The sequence below is a fragment of the Marmota flaviventris genome, chromosome 3 (genome assembly GCF_047511675.1).
Source record: "Marmota flaviventris isolate mMarFla1 chromosome 3, mMarFla1.hap1, whole genome shotgun sequence".
Taxonomy (NCBI): domain Eukaryota; kingdom Metazoa; phylum Chordata; class Mammalia; order Rodentia; family Sciuridae; genus Marmota; species Marmota flaviventris.
The window spans coordinates 9,090,255-9,115,293 of NC_092500.1; the positions used below are offsets into that span (position 1 = coordinate 9,090,255).

A 25,039-nucleotide genomic window follows, 5' to 3' on the forward strand; every position below is an offset into this window, starting at 1 on the left:
TCAGCCGAAGCCCAGGGAGGCTCCCTGCTCCCTGCCCTTTCAGCACAATCCTCTGTTTCTTCTCCATCTTCAGACCCTGGGGGCAGCCTTGCCTAGCTTGGGAAGAATTATGGCCCTGGTGTTCCAGAAGAGAGGGAAGCTGAGACACACTGTCCTGGAAGCAGCAGTTCCTGACCCATGACCCGTCTCCAATGTGACTGTCCACCACTGCCCTCAGCACCTCAGGCCCAGCTCTGCCCACGGCCGACAGGCCACAGGAGCCGGCCACTTCCTTCTCTCCCATCTGCTCAGTGGGTCTGAGGCACCCTTCCTGCCCCACAGGACTGGGTCGTCACACGAGGAACAACTGTGACACTGTGATATCAGATGATGGGGAAGGAATCCAACTGCCTGACCCTCCTACCCACGGTCACAGCCACAGCCACAGAATGCGCCAGGTCCGCCTGCCTCCCAGGGCTCTCCAGGGGCTGCAACACCTCCCACTTCCTGAGACACATGCTGACCCCTGTCCCCTCCAGCCCAGTCCCTGCAAGGAGCAGCCTCCACGGCCAGGAGAACCTGAACCAGCAAGCCCTTCCCTGGGGACAGCGTGGGAGCAGGGGAGGCCGGGCCAGGGGATGTACCGTAGCCCCCCCCCCTCCTCCTCCTCCTCCTCCTCCCTTGTCCCTCCCTCCTCAGCCCTGGGCCACCTCTTTCTACAGGCGCCACCTCAGCGGGGACTGCTCAAAATAAACTTGGGGGCGGATTATTTCCCGCCAAGCACTGTCTGGGAGCCAAGGGAGAGGAGCAAAAATACCAGCGGCCAGGGCAGGCCCTGCATGGAGCAGCCGAACAATGGCTGCCACTCCGAGCGGCTTTAAAAAGAACGTTTTAAAAATGCTTCCTCCTCCTCGCTTTTTCTTTAGCTAATTAACTTTCTGAGGCTCCAGACAGCGGGTGGCGCGCTCACCCAGGGCTGCGGTGCAGGGCTCCCCGCCAGACTCCCGGCCTGTGGGACTCAAGCACCTCTGTGCACCAGGCTTCGCAATGTAGCTACCCACGTTACGGGGCCCATGCGCCACCAAGATGGAGGCTCCAGCTGTGGCTCACCCAGGGCCACCCTGCAGAGCCAGGGTTGGAACCCAAGCCCAGCCTAAGGGACTTAGCCTTTCTGAGCACCGCCTTCCAAGTGTGCGGGGGGGGGGGGGGGGGGCAGGACCCCAACTTGGAGGGCAGCTGTGAAGACTCAGGGCCACCAGGCTGGCTCAGGGGTTGGCACTTGGCAGAGGCTGAGTAGCTGGCCTCCCTTTGACGGAGAGGATATGCAGCCAGGGCGCCTGCTTCCCGTGTGGACCCTACACCTGAGCACAGCCTCCCCCACCTGCTGACCTAGGCAGAGGAGTGACGGCTTCAGACACCTGTTGTCTGAGGAACAAGGCAGCGCCAGGGTCGGGCTAAGAACCTTGCTCAGCAGGATGTGGCAGAAGGAGCAGGGGTGGGGTGGGGGCAGGTCAGACAAGAAGACCCTGAGGAGACTGGTCAAGGACCCTGACTGAGCCCAAGGCTGGGGCTCGGGGGCAGAGGGAGCCGTGGTGTCACCTAGGAGGGCACAGGCACACCAAGCCCACCTCCAACAAACAGCCCTGCCTTGTGTGATCTGCCTGTTCCCGGGGTGTCACCGCTTCCTCCCTGGCCAGTTCCAAGGATGAACTGTTCGCCAAATTCCAAGGATGAACTCGTGGGCCTCTCCCACTGGCAGGGATGTGGCCCAGGGATGGTGCAGAGGGGTGCAGACACTCGGCCCCACCCTCGCGGGCAGCTGCCCCGGTGGGGCCTTCCCCAGGAGCACTGCCCCCACCCCGGCCTCTGGGCCAGGGAGGCCGGGCTGGACAGGGGAGGCGCTGCCTGTCACTCCAGCTGCGGGCCCTCCCTGGAGACCGTTTTAATGAAGCTGGAAAGACTGGCAGCTCAAGGCAGCCCCAGGGGCCGCATTTAAGTAAATTGAATGGAGCCTGTGCTCAGGGAGCTGGTGACGGGGTGCGGCCCCCCGCACGGGCACGGGGCGCAGGTCTTACAAAAGGGAGGATGTGCGGAGGCCAAGGGGGCTCGATCTTGCCCCAGGAGGTGGCCTCAGACTGGGCCTCTGGCTGGCTGGGGGACCTCAGGTCAGTGACTCCCCTTCCTGGGCCTCAGCATTCTCAGCTGCCAAGTGGGGGTGCCCTCGCCAGACTGGGGTGCGGGCTAAGGGACCTGTCCCCAAGAGGTCTGCCAGACAGCAAAAGCCAAAAATTGGTATTTTTCCAAATGGAGCCAGGACTTGTCCGGGCTGTCACCCCAGAGGTGGCCTGTGGACAGGGGCATGGGTGCAGAGCACAGTCCTGTCCTTTGAAGTGTCACTCACCTTGGGGCAGCAGACACCAGCATCCCCCTCCTTTGGGGGTGAACCAAAGCCAGCTCCAGCTAGGAGCAGGAGACAGGCACAGACGGGGCGGCCCACCTGGGTCCCCGCTGGGCACCTTCTGCCCTCCCCACCTGCCACCCACACCCGGCACCCACACTGGCCTGCTCATGGTGCTCGATGCCCATGCTGACGGTGTTGACCAGGATGGCCATCATGATGCCCCGGTTGAAGTACTTGCTGTCCACGATGCCCCGCAGCTTGGCCCGCGTCTCCCGCCACACGTCCCCACACAGGCGGACTGCCCCCACCTGCTCCTCCTCGTCCTCTTTGCCTAGGCCCGAGGAGCCCCCGTCCTCGCTGCTCCGGGGCCCGTCCCCATCGGCTTCAGCCTCGCCGCCACCGGAGCCACCGGAGCCACTGGAGCCCGAGCCCTCCTGGCCCGAGTCGGTGCTGCCGGGACCCGAGGACCGCCGGCCCGCCTGGTGCTGGCAGTGCGGGCAGCTGGTGGGGTCGGAGGCCAGCATGGCAGAGATGGGCTGCACCAGCGTGTGGGGCGTGGGGTCCAGGGCGCTGTGTCTCGGGCACAGCTCTGCAAAGCAAACGAGGCAGTGTCAGTGCCGACCCCAGGCCTGGCCACCAGGGCACAGGGTCCGCCTGGAGCAAGCCTGTCCCACCTGGGGGTGACGGTTCCCCTCTCTGGGCTCTGTCTGGAGCCAGGTGGAAGCAGAGACCAGCAGGCCACGGGAGTCCCTGCACTGACACACGATGGGACTGGGGCAGGTGTCCCTGCTGTTGGTCACTTCTGCCCTTGGTGCTGGGCCAGTCACTTAACAGACCCTCCCAGGTCCTGGTCACAGAGCCCGGGGACTGTGTGTGACTATGAAAGAGTCTGTGTGGACAGGGGACAACCTAGGTGGCCGAGGTGTTCCTCAGCTCTCCGCCTGTGTCTCCCGGGGAGCGAGGAGACAGAGCCTGGGGCGGGGCAGGCTCACTCTGCAAGCCCCTGGACACCCCAACACAGGAGAGTCAGGGCTGGGTGGGGACAGGCAGGAAGGGCCGCAGGGGCCACAGCTCACATGCCCTTCATGCCCCAGGAGAACCTGAGCAGCCTGGGGCTTGGACTGGAGGCCTGTGGCTGGGCCCAGGTCTGAGGAGAGGTGGCAGAGAGGCCTCCCTCTGGCTGGCTGGGCGCTTCATTAAGTTTTTCTAGAATAATCACGTTTTGCTCATGTAAGGAAAAAAGGCAGCAATGAAGGGAAAGCGAAGCCTGTGACACGGGACAGCTGCCCTTCGTCTCCGCACTTGCCTCCAAGTGCTTCCCAGCCCTGGACAGAGCCCTGGGACAGCTTCCTGGCTCTGAGCCAGGGGCCCAGCACCACCCACCCCAGCTCCAGAGGGCAGGCCAAAGCCCTTCCGGCCCCGGACACCCTGGGGGGAGGTCTGCAGGCCCAGGCACGGCCGCAGCCCCTCTAGAAGGACTCCCCTGCCGCAAGCTCAGGGGGAGGGCGGCAGCGGCAGGAAGGCCTCAAGGTAGATGCCCTCCCCGTGTCCTCCAGCAGGCGGGTGCCAGCCTTGCCCAGACCCCAGCTCCCCTGTCTGCAGGCTGGGCCAGCCCACGGGCCACCTGGAGCCTCCTCCAAGGCCACACCCGGACGGCTGGCATCCCAGGGTGGTGGGCCACAGCCTCCGGCCTCCCAGGGCAGGGCCTGGGTGCTGACCTCATGGCCACCAGGAGCCGAGGCCGGCTAACCCCACCCCACCCCATGGTCAGGGTCACACAGGGAACAGCACATGGCACGCTCCTCCCCCGCTGCTCCGGTGACAGTTCCAGGGCCTGCCAACTGCTCAGCACCCAGCTGGGAGGAAAGGGGACAGAGCTGGGCCCTCCCCTCCCTGCCGGCCTCCTCCTGGGACTGGGGTGTTCGCAGCTGGAGGTGGACACTTAGCAAAGCCCCGGGTAACTAACATTCCATGTGACTGGGTGACACCCAGGGCCACTGAAGTGACTCCCTCATCTCCTTGGACTTTATTTTTCCCATCTGAAAACCAGGGTACTATTTCCCAGCCTGCCGCCTTCTGGGGACCATGTCCGCTCTCAGGATTCAGGTGAGGGGCCCCTTTCCCACAAACTACCCGGCAGCACTTGGCATGAGACATGGCCCCAGCAGGGGCAGAACAGGGTGGCTCATGTCCCTGCCTTGCCAGACCTTGGTGCCAGGTGCCAGAACTCACAGCTCAGCCACAATGGTAGCTGGGGACAGCTACAGGAGGCTGGTGGGTGGGGACCTACAAGACTGAGGTCAGATCACGTTCCCCTCTGCCCAGCGCGGCTCCGGGGGCAGGGCCCAGGTCTGTGCGCAGGGGAGTCCCCCGGGGCTGGGGCTGAGCCCTGGGGTGAGCAAGGGAGGCCCGGCAGGTGCGCCTGGAGCTCCTGGCGCCGGGGAAATGCTTGACCCTGAAATGAAGACCCGGCCCCAAGCCTTGGGACACCTCTCTCGGGCTGGGGAGGTGGGACCCATCAGCAGCAGCGAGTCCCCAGGTGGCGGCACACCCACCGTCTCGTGTCAGGGCCACTTACTGCAGTGCCTGGGGTCCTTGGCGTGGGGCCCGGGCCTGGCAGGGGCAGGTGCCCCTGGGCCCAGGGCCTGGCGCCGGCTCTGCAGGGCCTGGTAGAGGCCCAGGGTGCGACGCTTGGCCTTGCGCAGGATGTGGCAGACGTACTGGAAGATCTCCTCGTAGCAGTCGCCGGGCTCGGCGTAGCTGGCCACCGTGCTGGAGGACAGGTAGCGCTGCCGCTGCTCCAGCATCAGCCGGTGCTCCCGCTGCTTGGTCTCCGAGAACTGGGTCGCTATGACAACGAGGCACAGGTTGATCATGAAGAAGGAGCCCACCTGTGACCAACGGGAGGAGAGGACAGGGACAGGGACAGAGGGGACGGTGGGGGAGGGGAGGTGGAGGTGGAGAAGGGGCCAGCAGGAAGACACAGGGAGAGAGACAGAGAGAGGGAGAGAGAGTCAGGGAGACCCCGAGACAGAGATGGAGACGGGGAGACAGCAGCCAGAGTGGAGAGAGGAGGAGGACGGGGACAGACCAGAGACACCCACAGAGGGAGGACAGCGGGGGGCCAGCAGAGAGCAAGGACAAGGGGGACACAGGAGAGAGTGACACAGGCTCAGGAAGATTTGGGGCATGGGTGACACCGAGTTGGGGGAAGAGACAGGGACAGAGAGGAGCGGCGGAGGGTGGAGGGTCCCAGAGAGACAGAGGCACAGACACAGATGGGGACAGGAAAAGACGGCTGAGGCCTTGCTCCAGGCGAAGGCGTGGCCCAGGCTGCTCTCCAGGCCCCACGGGGCCCACTCCAAGCCAGGCCATGCTCCGGCCCGAGGCCCCGGCCACCCCCGACGCTGGCACTGAGGCCAGGGAGGGAGGCTGCGGCCCATCTTGGACCACTTGGGCCCTGAGTCCTACTCTCCAGCCTGGACTTTGGCTTTCTTTGTGCCTGAAGGGACAGTTGGGGAGAGGCTGCCCAGCTAGCACAAGGCCCCGCCCCTCAGGGGCCATCCTGGGCACAAGAGGTGTCCTGTGCTTCTGGGGTGCAGCCCCTCCCCTGACATTTGCGAACTTCTGAATGAGCTCAGCTGCCAGTGGCCAGAAGGGCCAGCGCCTGGCCTGTGCTCTGCCCCACCTGCAGCATGACGGGGACTGTGTGGGGGCTGAGGAGCCCTCTCCAGCTGTGCGGCCCAGGCCAGGGATTCAGAATCGGAGCTCGTGCCCCTGCCTGGCCAGGCACGAGGGTGAACGTCGGTGTGTCTGTCCAGCTCTGCCCTCTGCACCCTCCACGTGCCTCAAAACACTCGGCCCCAGGCAGCTTGCTCTACCCTGGGACGGGACCACCTGGGGCCCCTCCTCAGCAGCAGCAAGAGCAGCAGGGCACACTTATTGAGCACCTGCTGTGTGCGGGGTCTGCAGGTTTGGGGCTCTGCCTTCCCAGACCCAGGAGCTAAGTGCTGTCACATGCCGACTTCATAAAGTGGCTCGAGGGCCACCCTGGCTCCCCCGGAGGAGCAGAGGGCAGCTTCTCCAGCCCCTCGGGCACTCCGGCTCCTCTACCCCCCCAGCTCCATGGCGCTCCTCCCGCAGGGCTCCCATCCAGAAGGCGCTCCCCTGCTCGACACCCAAGGCCTTTAAGGCTCAATTCTGGCATCTCCTTCAGGGACCCTCCCATGTCCCCAGCCTCCCCTGGGTGGGGGAGGGCCCCGGGGCTTCCCTCCACCACGGCACCTGAGAGATAGGCCAGGAGACTCCCCCAGACTGGCTGAACCACCCCTCCCTTCCCAGCACTGGGCTCCGGCCTGGTGTGGGGTGGGCCTTCCTGATTGTTCTGGTGAGTGGACAGCAGAGCTGACCAGGCCGGGTCCCTTTCTCTTGTGTGGCTGGTCTCCTGGGTCCAAGGCCCCGGCCTCCCCAGGAGAGCACTGCAGCTAAGCCAGGAGCAGGGGCATCTCGGGTCACTTGCCAGCGCCCTGACCCCCAGCTCAGGATGGGGGTGCCCCAGCGGGCATGCCCCCTCCCACCACCAAGAGGCCAGAGGACCGACCCCACAGTGGCGGGGAGTGAGCAGCACCTCCCGGGAGTGAAATCACCTTGACATTTTGGGGGGACTGTGCCGTGGTTGAAGCTGCAGTCAGGCATGAGAAGGTGGACGAGCCTGCTCTGGGGACACTGTGGGGACAGGAAGCAGAAAGGCCAGCCTGCGAGGGCCGACAGAGCCGCGTCTCCTGGTCAGCCCAGGGGGCAGAGCTGCCTGAGAGGCAGAGGGACCTCCCCACCAGGTCACCAGGATCACGCGCCTCTTTCCAAACCTTGCTCTGCTAGTGGCCCCACACTTTGGTTTCAGAGATTGTGTCTTCCTGTCCCAGGAAAACAGGGACAAGCCGGGGCCCTTGAAAAGCACCATCCTGGGGCCACACCTACAGCTAAGGTCATGAGAAGGATGTGTTCCCAGAGACACATGGCGGAGAAGCCAAGCAGGAGCAACGGGTGGATCCAACGCCCAGAAGTGAGAAACAAAGGCCCTCAGAAGTGACAGATGCTTCCAGCAGCCGCCCCTGATGCGCCTGTCAATCACCCCAGTCAGCCGCATTTAAAAATAGCCCCTCCTGCTGCCTCCCCCCTCCTCCAGTCCCCTTCCCCTGGTCCGTGGGTCCTGAGCCAGCCCAGCAGCCCCAGCTCCCAACACTTACTATGATCAGCAGAATAAAGTAGATGAAGTTGTAGAAGGAGTGGGCGTCCATCACGTAGTACATGATCTCCACCCAGCCTTCCAGGGTGATCACCTGCAGCCGGCACCGAGGGCGAGAGGGGAGAGCCTGATGTGCACCAGGTCGCAGACACGCCGCCCTTGTAGGGCAGCCTCTCCATCCACGCGATACAGACCAGGAAACGGTGGTTCAGAGAGGTGAGGACACTTGCCCAACGTCAAACAGCCAGGCAGTACTAGAGCTGGGACTTCAATCCTGGTCCCGCTCACTCTAGACCTCACCCCATTTTCTGGCTACCGTGCCAGGGCAGGCGGGCTGGGAAGCAGGAGCCCAGGGGTCCCAGCTCTACCTCATCACTGGGCTACTGGCCCACCCGGGGCCTCAGCTGCTTCTTCGTACACGGGGATGGCAGAGGCCCCCGGGCACGGCTCGGGTGACGCTCACTGGATCCCAAATGTGTGCACTGGACGAGGCTGGTGGGACTGTCTCCCCTGCCCCACCCGATGTCTTCCCAGAGAGGGAGAGGGGCAGCCTCAAGAAAGACCAGCTCTGAGGTGTGTCTGTCCCTGGCAAAGCCCAGACACGGCCCCAAGACACGGCCCGCAGCTCTGAATTCCCAGCGCTGTGCTCCTGCTCCTCATGGCTACAGGCTTCCCGGCTCTGCCCGCGCCAGCCACATCCCTCCTGAGGACAGCGGGAGCTGAGTCTTGACTGAGCACCCACCGAGCATGGGCTGCCTCCTGCCCGTCACCTGGCCTATTCCCAGTACCCAGCATGAGGGGCCTGGGGTCATACCCATTATAAAGATAAGGAAACCGAGGCACAGAGAGGTTGAGCAGCTATCCAAGGTCCTTCAGCCCCATTCCACAAACAAACCCTCTGCAGAGGACAGGTACGGGGTCAGTGCAGGGCCAACCGTGCCACCCAGGCAGGCTACCGTGGCTTTGGGAGGGCAGGTGTGTGCACTGGGTCACAAGATGGGACATGGCTTCCACTGACACGGGACAAGCTGATCTCTGCTGTCACCCCACCAGGAATGTCCTTCCTCCCTCGCACCCCAGGGGACACTGCGTGCCTTGGCCAGTCCTCCAAGGACCGCACATGTGTCCTGCCTGTCCTCTGTGGGGACCTCCCAGCCGGCACCTCTGCCTCCGGAACCTGGGACTGCACACGGCACAGACTCTGCAGGCGGCCGGGCCAGTCCCCATCTGGCCATTTATCAGTCTGTCTGCCTGTAAGACGGGCACAATGGCACCTGTGGTGCCCGCAGGCCGGGCAGGTTCCAGGGAGACCGGGTGGCAAACACCTGCTGGGTGGAGCGGCTCCGGTGGCCCCGGGCCTGAGGACCTCACCTGGAAGATGACGATCCAGGCGTAACCGATGTTGTCGAAGTTGATGGCGCCCTTGTGGGGGTTGGCACTGCCCGTGCGGCACACGTTGTAGTAGCGGTTCCAGTTGACGCAGAGCCCGCTGGCGTTGAGGTCCGGGCGCCCCGCCCCGAAGTCGTAGACGTCGTCCTTGGACAGGCAGCACTCGCGACCCTGCTCCTTGAGTGGGGGGATCTCGTGGCAGCCCATGATGCCATTGTCCCCCGACAGGGAGCAGATGAAGGGCATCTCGTCGTCTTCCTCTGGCTGGTAGTAGGGGGGCAGGGCCACGTCCCCTTGTCTGCCCATGGTGAGGGCGGGTCAAAGAAGGGAAGGGAGGGGTCACTGCCAGGAGGACCGGAAAGGGAAGGCCACGCAGGGGCAGGCTGGCCCTCCGCCCTGCCTGAGTTCCTTTCCCACCTCCCTCAGTCCCACTGTAATCCCCTGAGAGCGTCCCCTCCCCTGGGGAACTGTCCCCGACTCCCTGGGACCTCACCATGCCTAGCCCAGACCTCCATTAGGGCTGCTGGGGCAGCTAAGTCCAGCTCCCCAGGGAGGCCTCCAGGCCCTGGGCCCCTAGGCTGTTGGGTCAGCACATAGTAGGTGCTCAATAAGCGCACGCTGAATTCACCAGCCCAGCAGACAAGGGTAGTTCACCTGTGTGCCCCTGCACCAGCCCCTCCTCTGCTCTGGATCCGGGGACCAGAGATGACACAGAGCCCATGGGGCTAAGGCCTAGGTCCCCCCAAGCCCATGGGGTCCTGGCCTGCTCTTCTCCGTGGACCTGCCAGGCAGCTCGGGGTCACCCAGTGGGAGCACACCCAGGCGGGGTTGGCAGGATGATGGAGGGAAACCGTCCTAAGACGGCAATGAACTCCACCTCCGCACTGTGAGTCCTGACGGGACCAGAGAGCCGCAGAGCCAAGAAGAACCACGTCGAAATCACCGCACCCACCGCACGGCCCGTCAGGACCGAGGATGCTGCAAGTGTGAGCACACACAAGTGTGTGCACTGTCAGAGGTGTGCAGACCACACGACCCTGGCGGGGCCATTTGGCAACAGTCAACAGGTGACACCCCACCCACTGCATCCTGTCACCGACTCTAATAAGGCATCGCTGGGGACAGCTGGACCTTGTGATCGGCCCTAGGACAACCGAAGGCCCATTAAGAGCATCAGCACATCTTGATGTCCCCCCAGCCACCCAGCGGACACAAAGCCACTGGAGACGCAAGATTTAAAGGGCAGCTTCTAAAAGCCAGCCAGGGAGAATGGGCTTCGGGACCTTGGGCTAGGACACAGGGCAAGGCTAAAGAACGCCGGTGAACTGGATGTCACTCTTGAACAGAGAGACTCTGCCCACGGAGAGACACGGCCGAGTGGGAAAGCAGTGCCTTCGCCCTTGTTTCTGGGAGTGAATCCACTGAATGACTGTGCGGCTACTAATTTATGCAACTATGCATTTGGGTCGCTCCTGGGTTTGGGGCTCTTGTGCCTTATAAATATTCCTGCCCACGTCCTTGGGTGGATCTAAGCCGCCCTTTCTTTTGAGCAAATGCTCAGGGGCGGAGTTGCCGGCTGAGGCTGCACCGGGCTCTGCCCTTCCGCAGAGCTGCACAGAGTCTCCACCAGCAGAGTGTGGGCGTCCAGGGCGCCGACGGCCGGTGGCCCTGAGCACCGTCAGCCCTGAGCTTAGCCGTCTAGCGGGGGGTCATGGGATCTGTGGTGTGAGTATGCGTTGTCCCTGAAGGACAGCAGTGGTGAACGCCCTTCCACAGTCCATCGGCCGCGTGCCTGCCCCTTGTGAAGTTTCTGCTGAGCTCTCTGGGGCCATTTTTAGATCTGATCATTGGCACCTGTCGTGACTCCATAGATTCTGCAGCACCACTGCCTCAGTCCAGGGAAGCTGGGGCAGCTGCGCCTGTGTCCAGACCCCAGCTCAGATGACCAGCCTCTCACACAGCACCAGGCAGCCCATGCCTGTCCCCGTGGCCACCATCCAGCCCTCCTTCTCCCATGCAGCTCAGCCATGCCTCCCACCCCTGCTCTGAGGTTACCCACAGCCTCTGCTGGCTGACTGCAACTTACATGCTGTGTGCCCTCGGGCAAGTGACCTCACCTCTCTGAGCCAAGTGTGAAATGAAGATGATAACATACTTCCCTCACAGCACCCTGCTGAGAGTAGTGCCCAGCATGTACTGAGGCCCCTGTAAATACCAGATGTCTCAACCTGCGTCACCCTAGGGTCACCCTCTGGGCCCCTGGGATTCCAGGTGCCATCTCAGCGCCTGCCCTACGAATGACCACGCCCACCCCCAGGAACTTCTAGGCAAGTGGGGGACACAAGGACACCCCCAGCTGCCTGGGCAACACTCAGCTGCTCACGGTGCTGCCTGGGGCCAAGCCCTTTCCCAGGGCCCGGTGCTCTGTGGCTTGGTCACCCTCACAGCACCCCACGGTGGGGAAACTGAGGCACGGAAGTTTGGCCACTTGCTCCCAAAGTCACAAGGCTAGCAAGTGGCCTTGGCAGAAGTTGACCCCAGAGGCCAGGCGTCATGTGCCTCGCCCAACACCACCCCAGCCCTCCACCTGCCAGGAGACACCCCCGTCTTTCCAAGAGCCACTCAGCCTCCCGTCCTCAGACTGGAGAAGCCGGCCCTGCGCTGGCCTCGGACCCGGCTCCCTCTGCCACAGCCCAGAGCCCAGCTGCTGGCCGCGCACTCGCCCAGAATGGAGGCCGGGTGAAGTCCTCCACAGCCCGAGGCCCCGCACAGCGCCTGGCCGCCGGAAGGGGCTGATGGTGGGCCACGTCCGGACACCCACCCAGGGGCCGGTGCTTGGAGGGAGCCTTGCTGTGTGGCCCTGGCCACGTCCCTTCCCTCTCCAGGCCTCAGTGTTACCTGCACGGTGGGAACTGGACGGAGGCTCCCGGAGGCCCAGCAGGTGATGAGCGCCCGGCCCCATGTCCACAGCAACCTCCCCCCCACCGTCATGGCAGCCAGCTCGGGGCTGGGGCCACCCCACAGGGCCAGGCCTGACAACGGAGAGGGGACGTGCAGGGACCAGGCGGGGAGACCGCATGGCAGGAGGAGCCGCCGTCCTCGTCCCAGCCTGTCCTGCCGGGCTGGAGGCACATTGAGCCTTGAAGGCCAGGCCGGGAGAAGCGGCTGCCACCCCGTCCCCTCCCCGACGGCCCCAGCCACAGCTCAGGTCGACATTCATGTAACCCCCAGCCCCACGCAGGACCCTTCCCTGCCTACCCAGGGGGCCCAGCGCTCCCTGCAGCGACCCTGGCCTCCAGATCCACGGGACAGGGACAGAGAGAAGCAGCTCAGCCACCCCCGCGCTGGGTCCCCACACCCCCAACAGGCCCTTGGCCCGGGGAGCGTCCCTCAGGAGAGACATTCAGGATCCGCGCCCAGCCTGGTGCTCCCAAGGGCAGGACCCATCTCAGCAGGACAAAGAGCCACCGCCGGGCCGCGTCCAGGGAGAGAGGGATGAGAAGGCTCTCCTGTCCTGGGCTCCCGCGTCTAGCGCACAGTGGGAGCGACACAATTGGTTTTTCTGACTGACTGGCTGCAGCCTGGGAGCTGCGTTCTGGGGCCCCACCCTGATGGCGCTGCTTCTGCGCCCGTCCCGCCCTCCCTCCTCCTGTCCGGGGACCTGTGGCGCAGGCGAGGTCCCCACTCACATGGTGAAGTTCTCCTGCAGGAAGCAGCGGTTGCGCAGCAGCCCCGCCCACAGCTGCACCCCGATGATGCCGAAGATGAAGAAGACGAAGAAGCAGAGCAGGAGGACGTTCCCCAGCATGGGCAGCGTGTCCAGCAGCAGGTTCACCAGGATCCGCATGCCTGGAAGGAAGGGCAGGCGGGGGGCGCATCAGCGGGAGGCGAGGTCCTGGGAGGACAGGAGCAGGGGACGGGGACGGGGACACACTGCCCAGGAGCCCAGGGCACCCGGCCTGCACGTGTGTCCCTCTACCCAGAAAGCCAGGAGAACAGCTCCGGGCCCTGCCGCACTCACACAAGATGTGGACACACTGTGCGCACCCCCCAGGGCTGGCCCAAGCGGGATCTCCAGTCTCCATGACCCTGAGAGGTCGAGGATCCCGCCTCCACTTCACGCGGGGAAGCCAAGGCGAAGGTCAGAGACCTGGAGTCACTTGCCTGGGCCACTCAGCTAACAGCAGGGTCTGATGGACACCAGGTCCCGCCCTCCTTCCAGAACCCACTATCTCACCCACACTATGTCCTCTTCCTGGGACACCCCGGCAGACTCCCATTCAACCACCACAGCCCCCAAAATGCCCTTTCTGGCCGCTTCCCCGGCCCTTCCTCACCCCATCCCAGGTAGAGCTCATCCCTCTCTTCTGCTCTAGGCAACCTCAGCACCTGTCACCTCGCCCCGGCTGCCATGCACATCTGTGCAGGTTGCACGCTGCACAAGCTGGGCTTCTCCATGGGCACCCACACCCTCGCGGCCTGGCATAGCTTCCTTTTCACCATCCTGTCTCATCTACTGAGCTGTGAGCTCCTAAGGGACAGAGCCTGTGTCTGAGCCACCTCAGTGTTCCTAGAGCCAGCAGGTCCTGGCCCAGGAGATGGTCTCAGCTAACTTTGTTGAATGCTGTTGAATCGCAGAGGCCGAGCAGCATCACGGGAAGAGTGTGGAGGGCTGGGAGACCGCGGTGGGGACAGCGGCCCTGCCGGGGTCTGTGTATTCCAGGGCTGATGCCGAGGTGGTTATTAACGAGGATAATTATTTCGGATTTGCATCACAAACTGTGTGTGGAGCGATTTCTAATCAATAATGAATGCCCACCCCCACCTTGCCTCCCCACAAAACTAGGTCAGCCTCCTCTCAGGAAAGGCAGGGGCTCCCGGCAGCGGCTTCATCGACCGAGGGCACCAGGGGGTCCCCAGGCCCCACCTCCCTATGGCCCCCAAACCAGAGCAAGAAAACAGGCCCCCGCAGGACCCCGCAGATGGCCGGCTGCCCTGGAGAAGCCAATGGCCGGCCCTCTGGGGCCTCACTGGCTCACTCATGCCCACGGTCACTCACCAAGCACCTAGTTAGTGCCAGCTGAGAGCCAGGCACAGGGCTGGGCCCAGGAGCCCACAGCTGAACACAAAGCCCATCTTGACCCGCCTCAGCGATCCAGCCTGGCAGCAGGGCACCGGGGACCCAAGTAATGGGCAAGGCCCAGACCCAAGGACACATGCGTGCAGAGGCTGGACACTGGAGGAGCCTGCCACGTCGAGGGACAGGGGTGGCCAAGGCCCGGCCGTGTGGCCCTGAGACCAAGCAGGAGACCGCTGGGGCCGCGGCACAGGGCTCTGAGGAGGCGGGACCCGCGGGTGACGGGCAGGAGGCCATGTCGGTCATGGCTGTCCTCAGAGGCCCAGCCCTTGGTCGGCTCTGGGCGAGGCAAGGGCAATGCTGGAGGCCTGGCAGAGGCCGGCACAGCGGAGGAGAGGCTGGACCTGCGACAGGGGGAGCCGCAGCTCAGCGCAGCCCCCCTTGGCTGCCCCCTGGGTTGGCCTTTGCTGCTCAATTAATCTCAGCTCCCTGTCGCCCAGGATGCGGACTTCTGAAAGGCTCCCGAACACGCGCCCAGGGAGTCCCGGGGCCACAGGGCAGAGGCACAGTTAGCTAATCAGGGCCCCGGCAGGAGCTGGGAGAGGGGGCCGGGGAAGAGCCCGCGGGACCCAGGGTCTCGTTCTCTGTGTCCTGGGTCAAGCGATTAGGCAGGACGGGCCAGCCGGCTCCACTCTGCCCTCCGCTCCCCTGACCCTGGGCACACGAGGCAGCGCAGGCAGGAGAGAGGGGAGAGAGGAACAGAGAAGAGAGAGAGAGAGAGACAGTGGACCCAGAGGGACGGGAAAATGGGCACAAAGAACAGAGGGGGACAGCACAGGGAGAGGCAGGACAGGACAGAGCCCACAGACGGGGAGAGCACGGATCCACAGGGACAGGCAAGCCAGCTGGATGTCACCCCCTCAGGCCGTCCTTCCTGACTCCCTCCACCTTCCCAGGCAAACCCTCCTCCTCCAGGCAGTCTTCCAGGTGCCCGCCCCGGGCTGGTCAGGAAGGCCTCCAGTCCCCTCTAGTCCTGTCTCCCTCTCAGCAGGGGCTTAGCAGGGATCAGGCGACCTGGAAGGGCCAGGCTGCAGGCCACCAGGAGAGCCACCAGGAGAGCGTGGGGAGGGCCTGCTCCCAGCCAAGAAGGCGGGGGGGGGGGGGCCTGGGCACTGATGCAGCCCTGTCCTGCTGGGCACCCAGGCACAGACCTAGAACACGAGTTCTGAGTCCCAGTCCAGACCTGGTGGCCCCAAGACAAGAACTCGCCCTCTCTGGGCCCAAATGGCCTCATCGACAGATGGGGACAGTGGCATGTGCAATCCAGCCGGCCTCTCAGGAGCACTGCCCAGCGGGGGCACCTCTGATGGAAGAGCCCCTCAAGCCAACAGATCACCCCGGGAAAGTTCAAAGCCTTATCCCACCAGCCCCGCCCTGCTCACGGCCCATCCCACAGCCTCACAGCCACTATGGTTCCGGCTGGACACAGCCCCCGCCCTCCCCTGGGCCACCGGCCACTCTACCCACAAGATCTTGCTGCACTCTGCCCACAGCAGGGGTCCTGTGGCTGCCATGCCGCTGCCCACACAGGGGCTAGTCCAGGCTGGGGTGGCCCTCTGGGAAGCCCAGCCCCGGGGTCACCTCCAGGCCCAGCACTGCAGAGTTGGGGGCACTTGGCATCGCTTCATTAGACCTCAGGGCCTGGGGGGAATCGGCCCAAGTCTGGGGTGGGGCCAGTGGACTGTCCTCTGCAGCGAAGGAGCTGGGGCAGATGACAGCGGCAAATGCATGAGATGCGCCCCTCCCCACCCGGGGAAGGACCCCAGACCAGACCTCTGCTCCGGGGGCCCCGCCAGCAGGGCAGCCTCTCAGGGGAATGGGTGGAAGTGGCAGGTGACAGGTGCCTTCCTGACAGCATCTCCCCTCCAGGTCCGGGGTGCTCTCCACAGACAGGAGCCATCAGCCCAGATTAGCACGGCCACTCTGCCAGGCCAGCTCAAGTAGAACTCACTGGGCATGTGCCAGCCAGGGGCACAGCCTGTGGCCGGGGAGGGGACACAGAGGAGGGGACGCCTGTGCCGTGGCCTCCAGGCCTGGTCTGGCCGGGTCACTGGAGGGCGCTGAGCAGGCAGGAGAGGCCGTCTGCCGCCCCTGCCACTGCCAACGCCAACTAATCAGGGGCACAGCGGGCGCCGGGGAGGCCGGGCCAGGCAGCAGACGGCCAGGCTGCCGAGGTCACAGCTGCTGGCCCTGGCCCAGCTGGAGAGAGCCCGTGGGCTGGTGGGGGGCCTCTGAACCCACCCAGCCAGGGAACCCCCATCTGTCCACCCAGGAGGCCTCAGGTCCCCAGAGCTGGAGGGGCTGGCACCTGGGGGTCGGGCCCACCCTTCTCACTGAAGGTCCCCGTCCCACTGAAGGTCCCTGTACTCTGCGGCCCAGCAATCCCTATTCATCCTGCCAACGTCCTGCCCACCCCTCTGTGATCCTCTCTGGGTATGCGTTGGTGCCCTCCCCCCACCCATGGCAGCTCGTCCCAGCCCCGTGGCCCCCAGGTCAGGTGCCACCCGCAGGGAGGGGCTGTGGCTGAGGTTCTTTTTGACCCCACAAGTGGCCCCAGTGGATCAACGGGAGGTCCTGGCGTCCCTGGCCCGGGCTGGCTCCCTTTGCCCCGCCCACACCTAAGCACTTCCAGTCCTGGCTGCATCTCATTTCCTGTTCCCAAGTCAGGCTCTCGCCAGGTATCTGGCCAGATGCTCCCCGCCACACGCCCTGCCCCGTCCACTCCAGGAAAGCAACAAGCAACAGCCCAGGAAGCCAGCCCTTGTCCCCTCCCCCTTCTCCCCAGCCTCCCTCTCTTCTTTCCCCACGGAGGCTGCGGGCCTTTGGGGACCCTGGGGTGCTGGGGCAGACGGCCCTAAAGCCCAAGGTGTGGCAGGGCTTAGTGCCCAGAGCCTTCAAGTAAAGGCGCGTCTCCATAATGAGATGTGCCGCTCCTCTTCCTCCCAGATCCTGCCAAGATCAAGCTCCCTCAGAAGGAATCCTGGGCCCTCCTTGTCCCTCCCTAGGATGGCTGGCCTGACGTGACCCCTCTAGGCATGTGCCTGGGCATGAGGACAGGGGCCTCCTGCCCTAACCACTGCACTCTCCTGCCTCCTGCATGGCCCTGACTCAGCCCCAAGGGCCCTGCAGCGTGGGAACCCTGCACCTGGCAGGGAGAGGCCGCAGACGTCTGCAGCAGAGCAAGCTACAGGCAGATGGGAGGTCCTGGCGTCCCCTCCAGGTGTCCCTACACAGGGACAGGGGCCCTTAACTCTGTGTCTCCTGTGGCGCTTGTCAGTCAAGAGGGCACTGAGTGCCTATGACAGAAAGAAAGTCAGGAGCCCTGGGATCTTGTAAGGGCAGGCTCAGATCCCAGCTCTGCCCTGCCCTCTGCCTCGGGGTCTCCATCCATAAACTGGGCATCACCATGTTTTGAAGGAAAAGTGGTTCAGCCCCTGTTAGACACTGTGACAGGTTTGTCCCAAGCACTTATGATCGGTGTCCAATTCCCAGATGTGAACAACCTCCTCCTGCCTCCCCTGACATGTGTCCCCCGCCCAGCCACACTGCTCCCAGGAGACACCTCTACCCCACCTGTGCACATGTCACCTGCCAGGGACACTCCCTGGGACCTTCTGTGCCCTTGGTCACCTTCTTCTAAAACCAGCCCTGGGAAGACATCCCTGATGCCCCCCACCCCCCCCACACCCAACACTCCCCAGCGCCTTCCTCCACATGGCCGCCCAGGGCCCTGCACCAGCCAACCGCGCGGAACAGACCTGCAGCTCCCGGGCATGAACTGCCCCGCCACACACGGCATGGTCAGCGCCCTGCCCGGCCCCAGGCCTGGGAGTGCCTTCCACACCCTTGGCGGGGTCTGCCGCCAGAAGAGACCACATTTAGAGATAATACAGCCCCCTCATGCCGAGGCCAGAGAAAGGTCACACAGTGAGGAAGCAGAAGCCAGTCTCCTGCCTCAAAGTTCATCCCTCCTCCCTCTCCAGCCTTCTCCTCTACGTCTCCTTCCCTTTATCCTTCAGGGCTGGCCCAGGACAGAAGCTGCAGAGGCAGATGAGGGGGACTGGCGGTAAAGAGCACCCTGACTTCCAGCTCCCCGCTCATCCTACACAGGCTGGAAACATGCAGGTAACCCGGTGCCTTCTGCCCCGTGCAAGGAGGGAAACTGAGGCCCAGGTGGCACCCCAGGCTTATGGCAGAGCACAGGCCAGAACTCGCATCCCCTGACCCCCACCAAGGATCTCAGTGGATCACGTTGGGGCTCTGGAGCCTCTGCTTCGATTTTACAGAGCAGGCAGCCACCCCACTCCCCAGGGCTTTGCAATTAACAACCTGTCACTCAATTTGCCTGCTACCAGCTCTCTAGCCTGTCATCTAGTGGCAAAACCGAGGACTACAGGCTACTGTAGAAAAGAATGTGTCCCAGGGCCAATGCCACCCTAGAGACAGATGGCAGGACTTGAGATGTTCCTGGGAATTTCACATTTAGGAGAAAGGAAGGGGGCTGGGGGTGGAGGAAACCCACAAAATCCCTCCAAGAAGCACGTGTAAGAGTCCATGCCCCCTCCCCAGGTCACTCACTCCCTGGTGACTGTGGGCAAGGGACAGGCACCTGGGGACAGGGGTCTCTCCGGGAGAATGAGAGCTGCACCAGAGGCCTCCAGAGACCCCATGTGCTCTATGAGCTGCGGGCTCCGCTGTTAAATGATGAATATGGATTCTCCTTAAAGTCCCTTGGCACTGGCCCCTGGCTGCTTCTCAAACCTGCTCCCGCTTTGGACACGGAGGGTCGCACTTCCCCCCCCCAGTGCTGGGCGCTCAGCTGAGGCGGAATTCGAGGGCCTCCCGGGGGGGCCATTAGCAGGAAGGAGACCCTGGGGACAGGCTCGGTCCCTCTCGGGGGCTTTCTTGGCACACAGCCTCTGTAATTGGCGCCCTCTGGGAGCACAGGGACGCTGGGCTCAGGACCTGTCCCTGCCCTTCTCCAGGAAATGGCAGGCTAACGCTGGGACACGGAGTGACATCCACAGTCCAGGAGCCACTTAATGAGCTATGCACATGTCGAGAGGGGGCAGGGGGCCCAGGAAGGACGGGCACAGGTGCCTACCCATGTTCCTATCACACGCGGGGACACGTGCACACGCACCTTCATGGCCACCCCCACGTACATACTCACACGCACCCTCACAGGCACCCAGGTGCACGTGTCCTCCCATGGACACACGCAGGTCCTCACACCCACACACAAACAGAAACACCAGCAAGCGTGAGAGCTGCCTCGGCGGGTCGGTACCACCCCCCAGGCCTTCCACTATGAAACGTCCCCACTTGGCCACGCCTGCCCGCCCCGGAGACCTGCGGGAGGTGTAGATTCAAGATCTTGCAAAAGCCACTGAAGTATGAGCCCTGCTATGAGCAGGCACCTCCGCCAGGTGACCACAACTGTGGCCTCCCTGGCCAGGGGCAGGACAGTGGCAGGACGTGGCCGCCTCTGCCTCCCTCAGAAGTGGGGAGCTCTGGGGTGGAGCCCAGGAGAGATGTGGCCCCTGCTGGGGTGCCCCCCCAGTGGCCCAGGCCAGATGCTCCTGGACCTGAACTGGGCGCAGGCGCATCTCCCCCTCCTCAACCCCCGCCAGTCCCAGCCGCCCCTCCTGGTGCTGAGCAGCCCGTGTCCAGCTGACCCACACCTCCTGCCAGGGGCATCTCCGAAACTCCCTCCCTGACCGCTTCTGTGGCTCCATCACCCTTGGGCACCAAGGCTGCCACACCGTCCTGTCCTCTCCAGCCTCAAGCCCCTCTCCCTGGCCCACACCCAGCCTCCTGCAGGGCAGGCGCCCCCACCCACCTCCCACGTCCCCCAGCTCCCTGGCCACCTGGCTGATCCCTAGCTGCTCCCTACCAGCTTCCAGCAGGGACAGATGCTCCACGTTTGCGGAGTGCATGCATTTTACATGTGTTTTGGGGGTTCCCTTGAGCCACCAGGCACAGGTCTGGGTGCCAGGATGATGAAGTCGGCCCTTTAGCCCGTTTCCCATCACAGGCAGGTGGGGAACACAGGACAAGAGCACGTGCTGTTGAGGAACAGCACTGCTTAGAAACTGGCGCCAGCCACCGATCTGCTGTGTGACCCCAGTGGATCATAGCCGTCTCTGGGCCTGTTCCTTGTTTGGTAAGTGGGATAAAGATGGTTTTGAACTGGGGGCTCTTTAAAGAGCTTTCTAGTGTTGATCAGGGGTGAGAGGATGGAGTGAAGCTGGCCACCACAGCTCCCTGTCCCCAGCAGCTGTCCGATGTCCCTTCCCTGCCTCCCCAGAACAACAGGAGGTGGCTGAACTACTCCTCTCCCCAGGCCACCTCCAGGCCCAGCCAGCTCCAGTCCCCTCCTGGTCACCTTGCTCTACAAGCTTCCTGGAGCCTGCCTGGGCTGACCGCCACCTCTACAGGCCTTGAGTCAGACCAGGGCCTCAGGGAACAGATGGACCAAAGATGTGGGTAGGTGGGGCAGGACGGGCCCCAAGGCCCAGACACCTGAGGTGGGGGACAACACTGACCGGAGGAGGATAAGGGAGAGTTGGGGAAACGGAGGGTCAGGCAGGGAAGAGAAGCAAAGATCCAGACGGAGCCGGGAAAAGAGCCAGGCTCAGGGTGGACAGAGCTCGTCGAGATCCCCATTCAACACTGAATTGCTGTGTGACCTTGTGGAAGCCACTAATGCTCTCTGAGCCTCAACACAAGTTGCTGAAAAAATCAGCCTCTTGCCTAAATCACAGGACGTGAGTAGGGCTTACAAAAGTCCCCGTCCTTTCCCAGCAGGACTGAAAGCACCATGAGCCCCTTCTCCAGATTTCCAGCCCACACCTAACATAGGGCAGCTGCAGAGTCAGGGACCTAACTGGCTCTGGGGCAGCCTCACTGGCAACGCTGCCAGGGGCACAGTCCCGCCCTTTTTCATCTCTAAAGGGAGGACAGTCCACCTCCCTCACAGGGTGGATGGTAAGACTCAGAAAAAAATCAGGCACAGGGCAGAGTGGCGCGAACCTGTGAACCCAGCAACTCAGGAGGCTGAGGCAGGAGGATGGCAAGTTCAAGGCCAGCCTCAGGAACCTAGCAAGACCCTGACTCAAAATAAAAAATAAAAAGGACTGGGGTGTAGCTCAGCGGTTAAGCACCCGTGGGTTCAATCCCTAGTATCACAAAAAGAAAAAGAGACCAAGATCACGGAGGTGCCATTGGACAGGTCGGGGGGTTGGGATCCCGCCCCAGGGAAAGGCGGCAGAGCGCCCCTCAACTCACAGCTTCTTTCCACACAGCCTGAGAAGACCACCCACAAGGGACCTCTTGTCCCTGAGCAGTCAGCCTCCCCAGGACGGTGCGATCCAAGTTATTTTGGGACATCAGAGGTATCAGAGCCACCCTCCGGCGTCCCTGGGCCCAAACACTGTCCCAGGAGGCAGGGCCCATCTGTCTGGGCACTGCAGGCTCAGGCCTGGCCCCGGAAGGAGCTGGTCACCCTTCTCTGAGTGAATGAATGAGCTGGCTGGGTGGCCAGGGCTGGGTGGCCAGGGCAGGGCCGACTCACTTGGCACGCGGTTGATGGCTTTGAGGGGCCTGAGGACACGCACGGTGCGGATGGCCGACAGGTTGATGTTCTGAAGGTCCAGCGAGTACTCGACCATCCTGGAGAGAGAGGGGAGAGGATGAGGGAGGGAGGACACAGGAGAGATGGGGCCAGGGCCTGGCCCCAGGGGTCCCTGCCCCCCGGCCCCCCCACCCACACCTAGAAGGGGTGAGAAGAGGGGTCAGAGTCCCAGCTGTGCCTCAGCCTGGCTGTGCCTCTGGGCCTCGGTCTCCTCTGCACACAGGGCTGGTGCCAGCTTCTCCTGGACCGCAGTGAGAGTAGAGGCCGGGGAGGAGACAGACCTCAGCCACCGCAGGCGAGCGCAGCACCAGGTGTCCCTGGCCTGGAGGCCTGTGCACTACTCCTGACCTGTGTCAGCCCCTGCCGCTAGAACTGCCTCCGAGTGGACCTCCCCACCCTGCAGGCGGCTCCTTGAGACCCACCTCAGAGGAGGACCGAGGAGCAGAGGGATGGCCAGTCTGGCCAGGTGGAGACTGGGCATCACAGCCACACAAGAAACGGGGGTGAGGTCAGGAAAGTGGACCCCTTCTCCTTGGGAGTCCCCGTCCAGCAGCCAAAGCCCCATGCCCCGCAGGAGAGGGGCCAAGAGGTGATGCCATGGGCCCTGGGTCACCAGGCGAATGGGTGCGTCTGGAGCAGGGAGGCCCACCTGGTCTGGGTCTCCCTCCTTCCCTGCCTCATGGCCCCGGGCAGCCCAGGCTGCATCTCCAGGACACCGCAGGTCTGCTGCCCTTGGTGGGTCCCCAGGGGACCTGCCCAGCCTCGGGCTCACTGAGCTTCCCACCTGGGGGCCTCCCCCCCTCTGTCCAGGAAACCTTGCTCTTGCTGGAAGGTCCCTGCAGACACCCAGATCTGCAGATGCTACCCCAAGTCCACGAGGAACCAGGCACTCTGGGTGCACCCAGTCAGGCAGGGGGCACTCAAAGGTGAAGAAGCCCCAGTCCCCACCCCAGCCAGCCCTTCCGAGCCTCACCAAGGGGCTGCTCCCCAGCCAGCCTTCCCAGATCCCCTGGGAGGCCCACCTCTGGGACGTTCAAGTTCCCAGAGCTTCCACCAGATGCAACCCCTTCCCCTGCTGCCTGCCCCTCGCCAGCTGAAGGGCAGCCCCGTACTCAGGAGGCGCAGGCGGACCCTCCCCCACCCAGCCGGGGCTCCAGGGCCACTGCCAGCTCCACGCGCCCCCCGTCAGCAGGCTTTCGGCACCGGCACCGCAGAGGCAGACCTGCCGGCTGTCGGAGCCGCCCCCTCCTGCGGCTCCGAGAGTAACTGAGCGAGAACTGCGTCTCCCCAGATGCCCCCGCCCCCGCCCCCCGCGGCCCCGCCGAGTGAGATCGCACACGCACGCGCTCACACACCTGCACACCCTCGCACGTGCACACTCCCACTCCAGCCCAAATCAGATGGGGAGTGACCTGAAAAAGTGAGACTAGAACTAGAGCCAGAGGCCTGGGGGACCCGAGGGGGAAGCGGAGGGGGAGGGGAGGGAGGGGGAGGATGGAGAAGAAAGGGGAGGGAGAGGGGAGCGGGGAGGAAGAGGACGGAGGGGGAGAATAGAGATGGGGGAGAGGAGGGGGAAGGGAGAGGAGGGAGGGGGAGGATAGAGATGGAGGGGGGAGGGGGAGGATGGAGAAGGGGGAGGGGAGGGCCAGGCAGAGCCTCAGGGTGGAGGCCTGGCAGCTGGGGAGGGCAGCGAACCCCTGGGGTGCGGGGAGCGGGGCGCGCGAGGATCCCACGTGGGCGAGCCGAGCTGTCACTTTCGTGTTTTGCGGAGCGCTCCCCGGCAGCCGGGCTGTGTGTGCTGGCGGCGCTGCGGGGGCGACCGCGGTGCGCACAGGGCTCACTCGGCCTGGCCTCGCTCTTAGGCCCAGGGACCCCGCCCTGCCCGGGCAGCCAGGCCCCCTCCCGCCGCCCTCCCCGCCCTGCCCGGAGGCCACAGCCCTGGCTGGAGCCGAGCCCACCGTCACCCGCCCAGTGTGTAACTTTGCTGGGGGCTGGGAGGGGCTCCCCAACCCCAAGGGCCAAGTCCCCCACTCCTGTGTCCCAGAGCCTCCCTCGGAAGCACACCTGCGCAGCCCTAGGCTTGCTCCCTGCCCCACGAAATCTTAGGAAAAAACACCCGGAGGCTTGGTCAGGGGTGGTGGATTGAAAAGCAAGTGCCCTGCCTGGGTCACACCACGCCCCCCTACAACACAGCCAGACTCTACCCAGGCAACCAGGACTCCTGCGCACGTCCGCCCCACACGCCCGGGACAGTGGACTCTCAGTTAAACTCAGCTGCAGACCACTCCCGGTCCCAGGTAGGTGAGGGGCCAGGAGGCCCGGCGCCATTCAGGCCTGAGAACTCCTGTTCTCTGGCTTTCCCAGCTTCTCCGAATCAAGGGACAGTGAGAAGGGCCTGGCCCTAAGCTCCTGAGGTCAACTGCCCAGTTTTAACTTTGGGGTCTGAACTCACACTTGGAGGAAACCTAGGGGCGCTCATGAGACTCAGGAGCTCTTGGCCACTGTCTGGGCAACCCCCTGCATCACCCCCACCCCCAAGGGGAACTGAAGCAGTCACCCTTTAGGAGGGCACTGGAGACGCCCAAGGCCTGAGTCTGCACAGGTGGGGGGCAGCCCTGGAACTACAGAGTGGCCCCACCCCCTCCCTGCACCGGGTCTGCAGGTGGGGGACCTTTCATGCTCCCCTCAGACTACATGAGTGCAGCCCTCAGGGTCCCCCAGGAAAGGCCACCAGGGGAAATTTCTTTAGAATTCAGTGTGGAGATCTTAGCGCTGAGCTTCCCAGTGGCCACACCAAAAGGGGAAATGTGAGGTCACAGAGGTCTTGGCAGCATGAAGGACCTCGACACTGGATCCTTCCAGGGGATGCGTTTGCCTAGCTCTCTCCTAGGTCCTGTCTCCTGACTGGGGCTAGGCTGCAGTGTGTCCTGCTGGGGAGTGAGACAGGGCACAAATGCGCTCAGTGACCAAGAAGCAGCAGTGGGCGCACCGCGTGGCTATGGTTCTCGTTCTTGGAGGGGAAGAGGACAGGGAGAGACCGTTGGACAAGGGTGGCAAGAGAGAAGCAGACAGTGCTGCTCCCCTATTCTGAATGGCCCCTCACTGCCCTCCGAACAGTCCTGGGTGCTGACCACAGCCCTCCAGACCTCCCCAACCCTGCTCCTGCCCCAGGCTCCGGCTGCTGGGCGGAGCCAGCCAAGCATCCCGCACAGCCTCCTCCAGCCCCATCCAAGGGACTGGGCCTTTCCCCTG

At 63.9% G+C, this 25,039-nt stretch overlaps 1 protein-coding gene across 1 annotated transcript in view; it reads right to left on the minus strand.

The window, feature by feature from the left end:
• The window catches only part of Cacna1i (calcium voltage-gated channel subunit alpha1 I), a 65,974-nt gene that overhangs the window by 30,533 nt on the left and 10,402 nt on the right, over positions 1-25,039 (minus strand). Inside the window, exons 3-8 of the mRNA XM_027928643.2 lie at positions 21,728-21,825; positions 12,704-12,863; positions 8,997-9,312; positions 7,627-7,719; positions 4,959-5,271; positions 2,542-2,969 (exon numbers count right to left, since the gene is read on the minus strand). Of these exons, the coding sequence (XP_027784444.2) occupies positions 2,542-2,969; positions 4,959-5,271; positions 7,627-7,719; positions 8,997-9,312; positions 12,704-12,863; positions 21,728-21,825 (1,408 nt within the window). The remainder of the gene's footprint in view (positions 1-2,541; positions 2,970-4,958; positions 5,272-7,626; positions 7,720-8,996; positions 9,313-12,703; positions 12,864-21,727; positions 21,826-25,039) is intronic.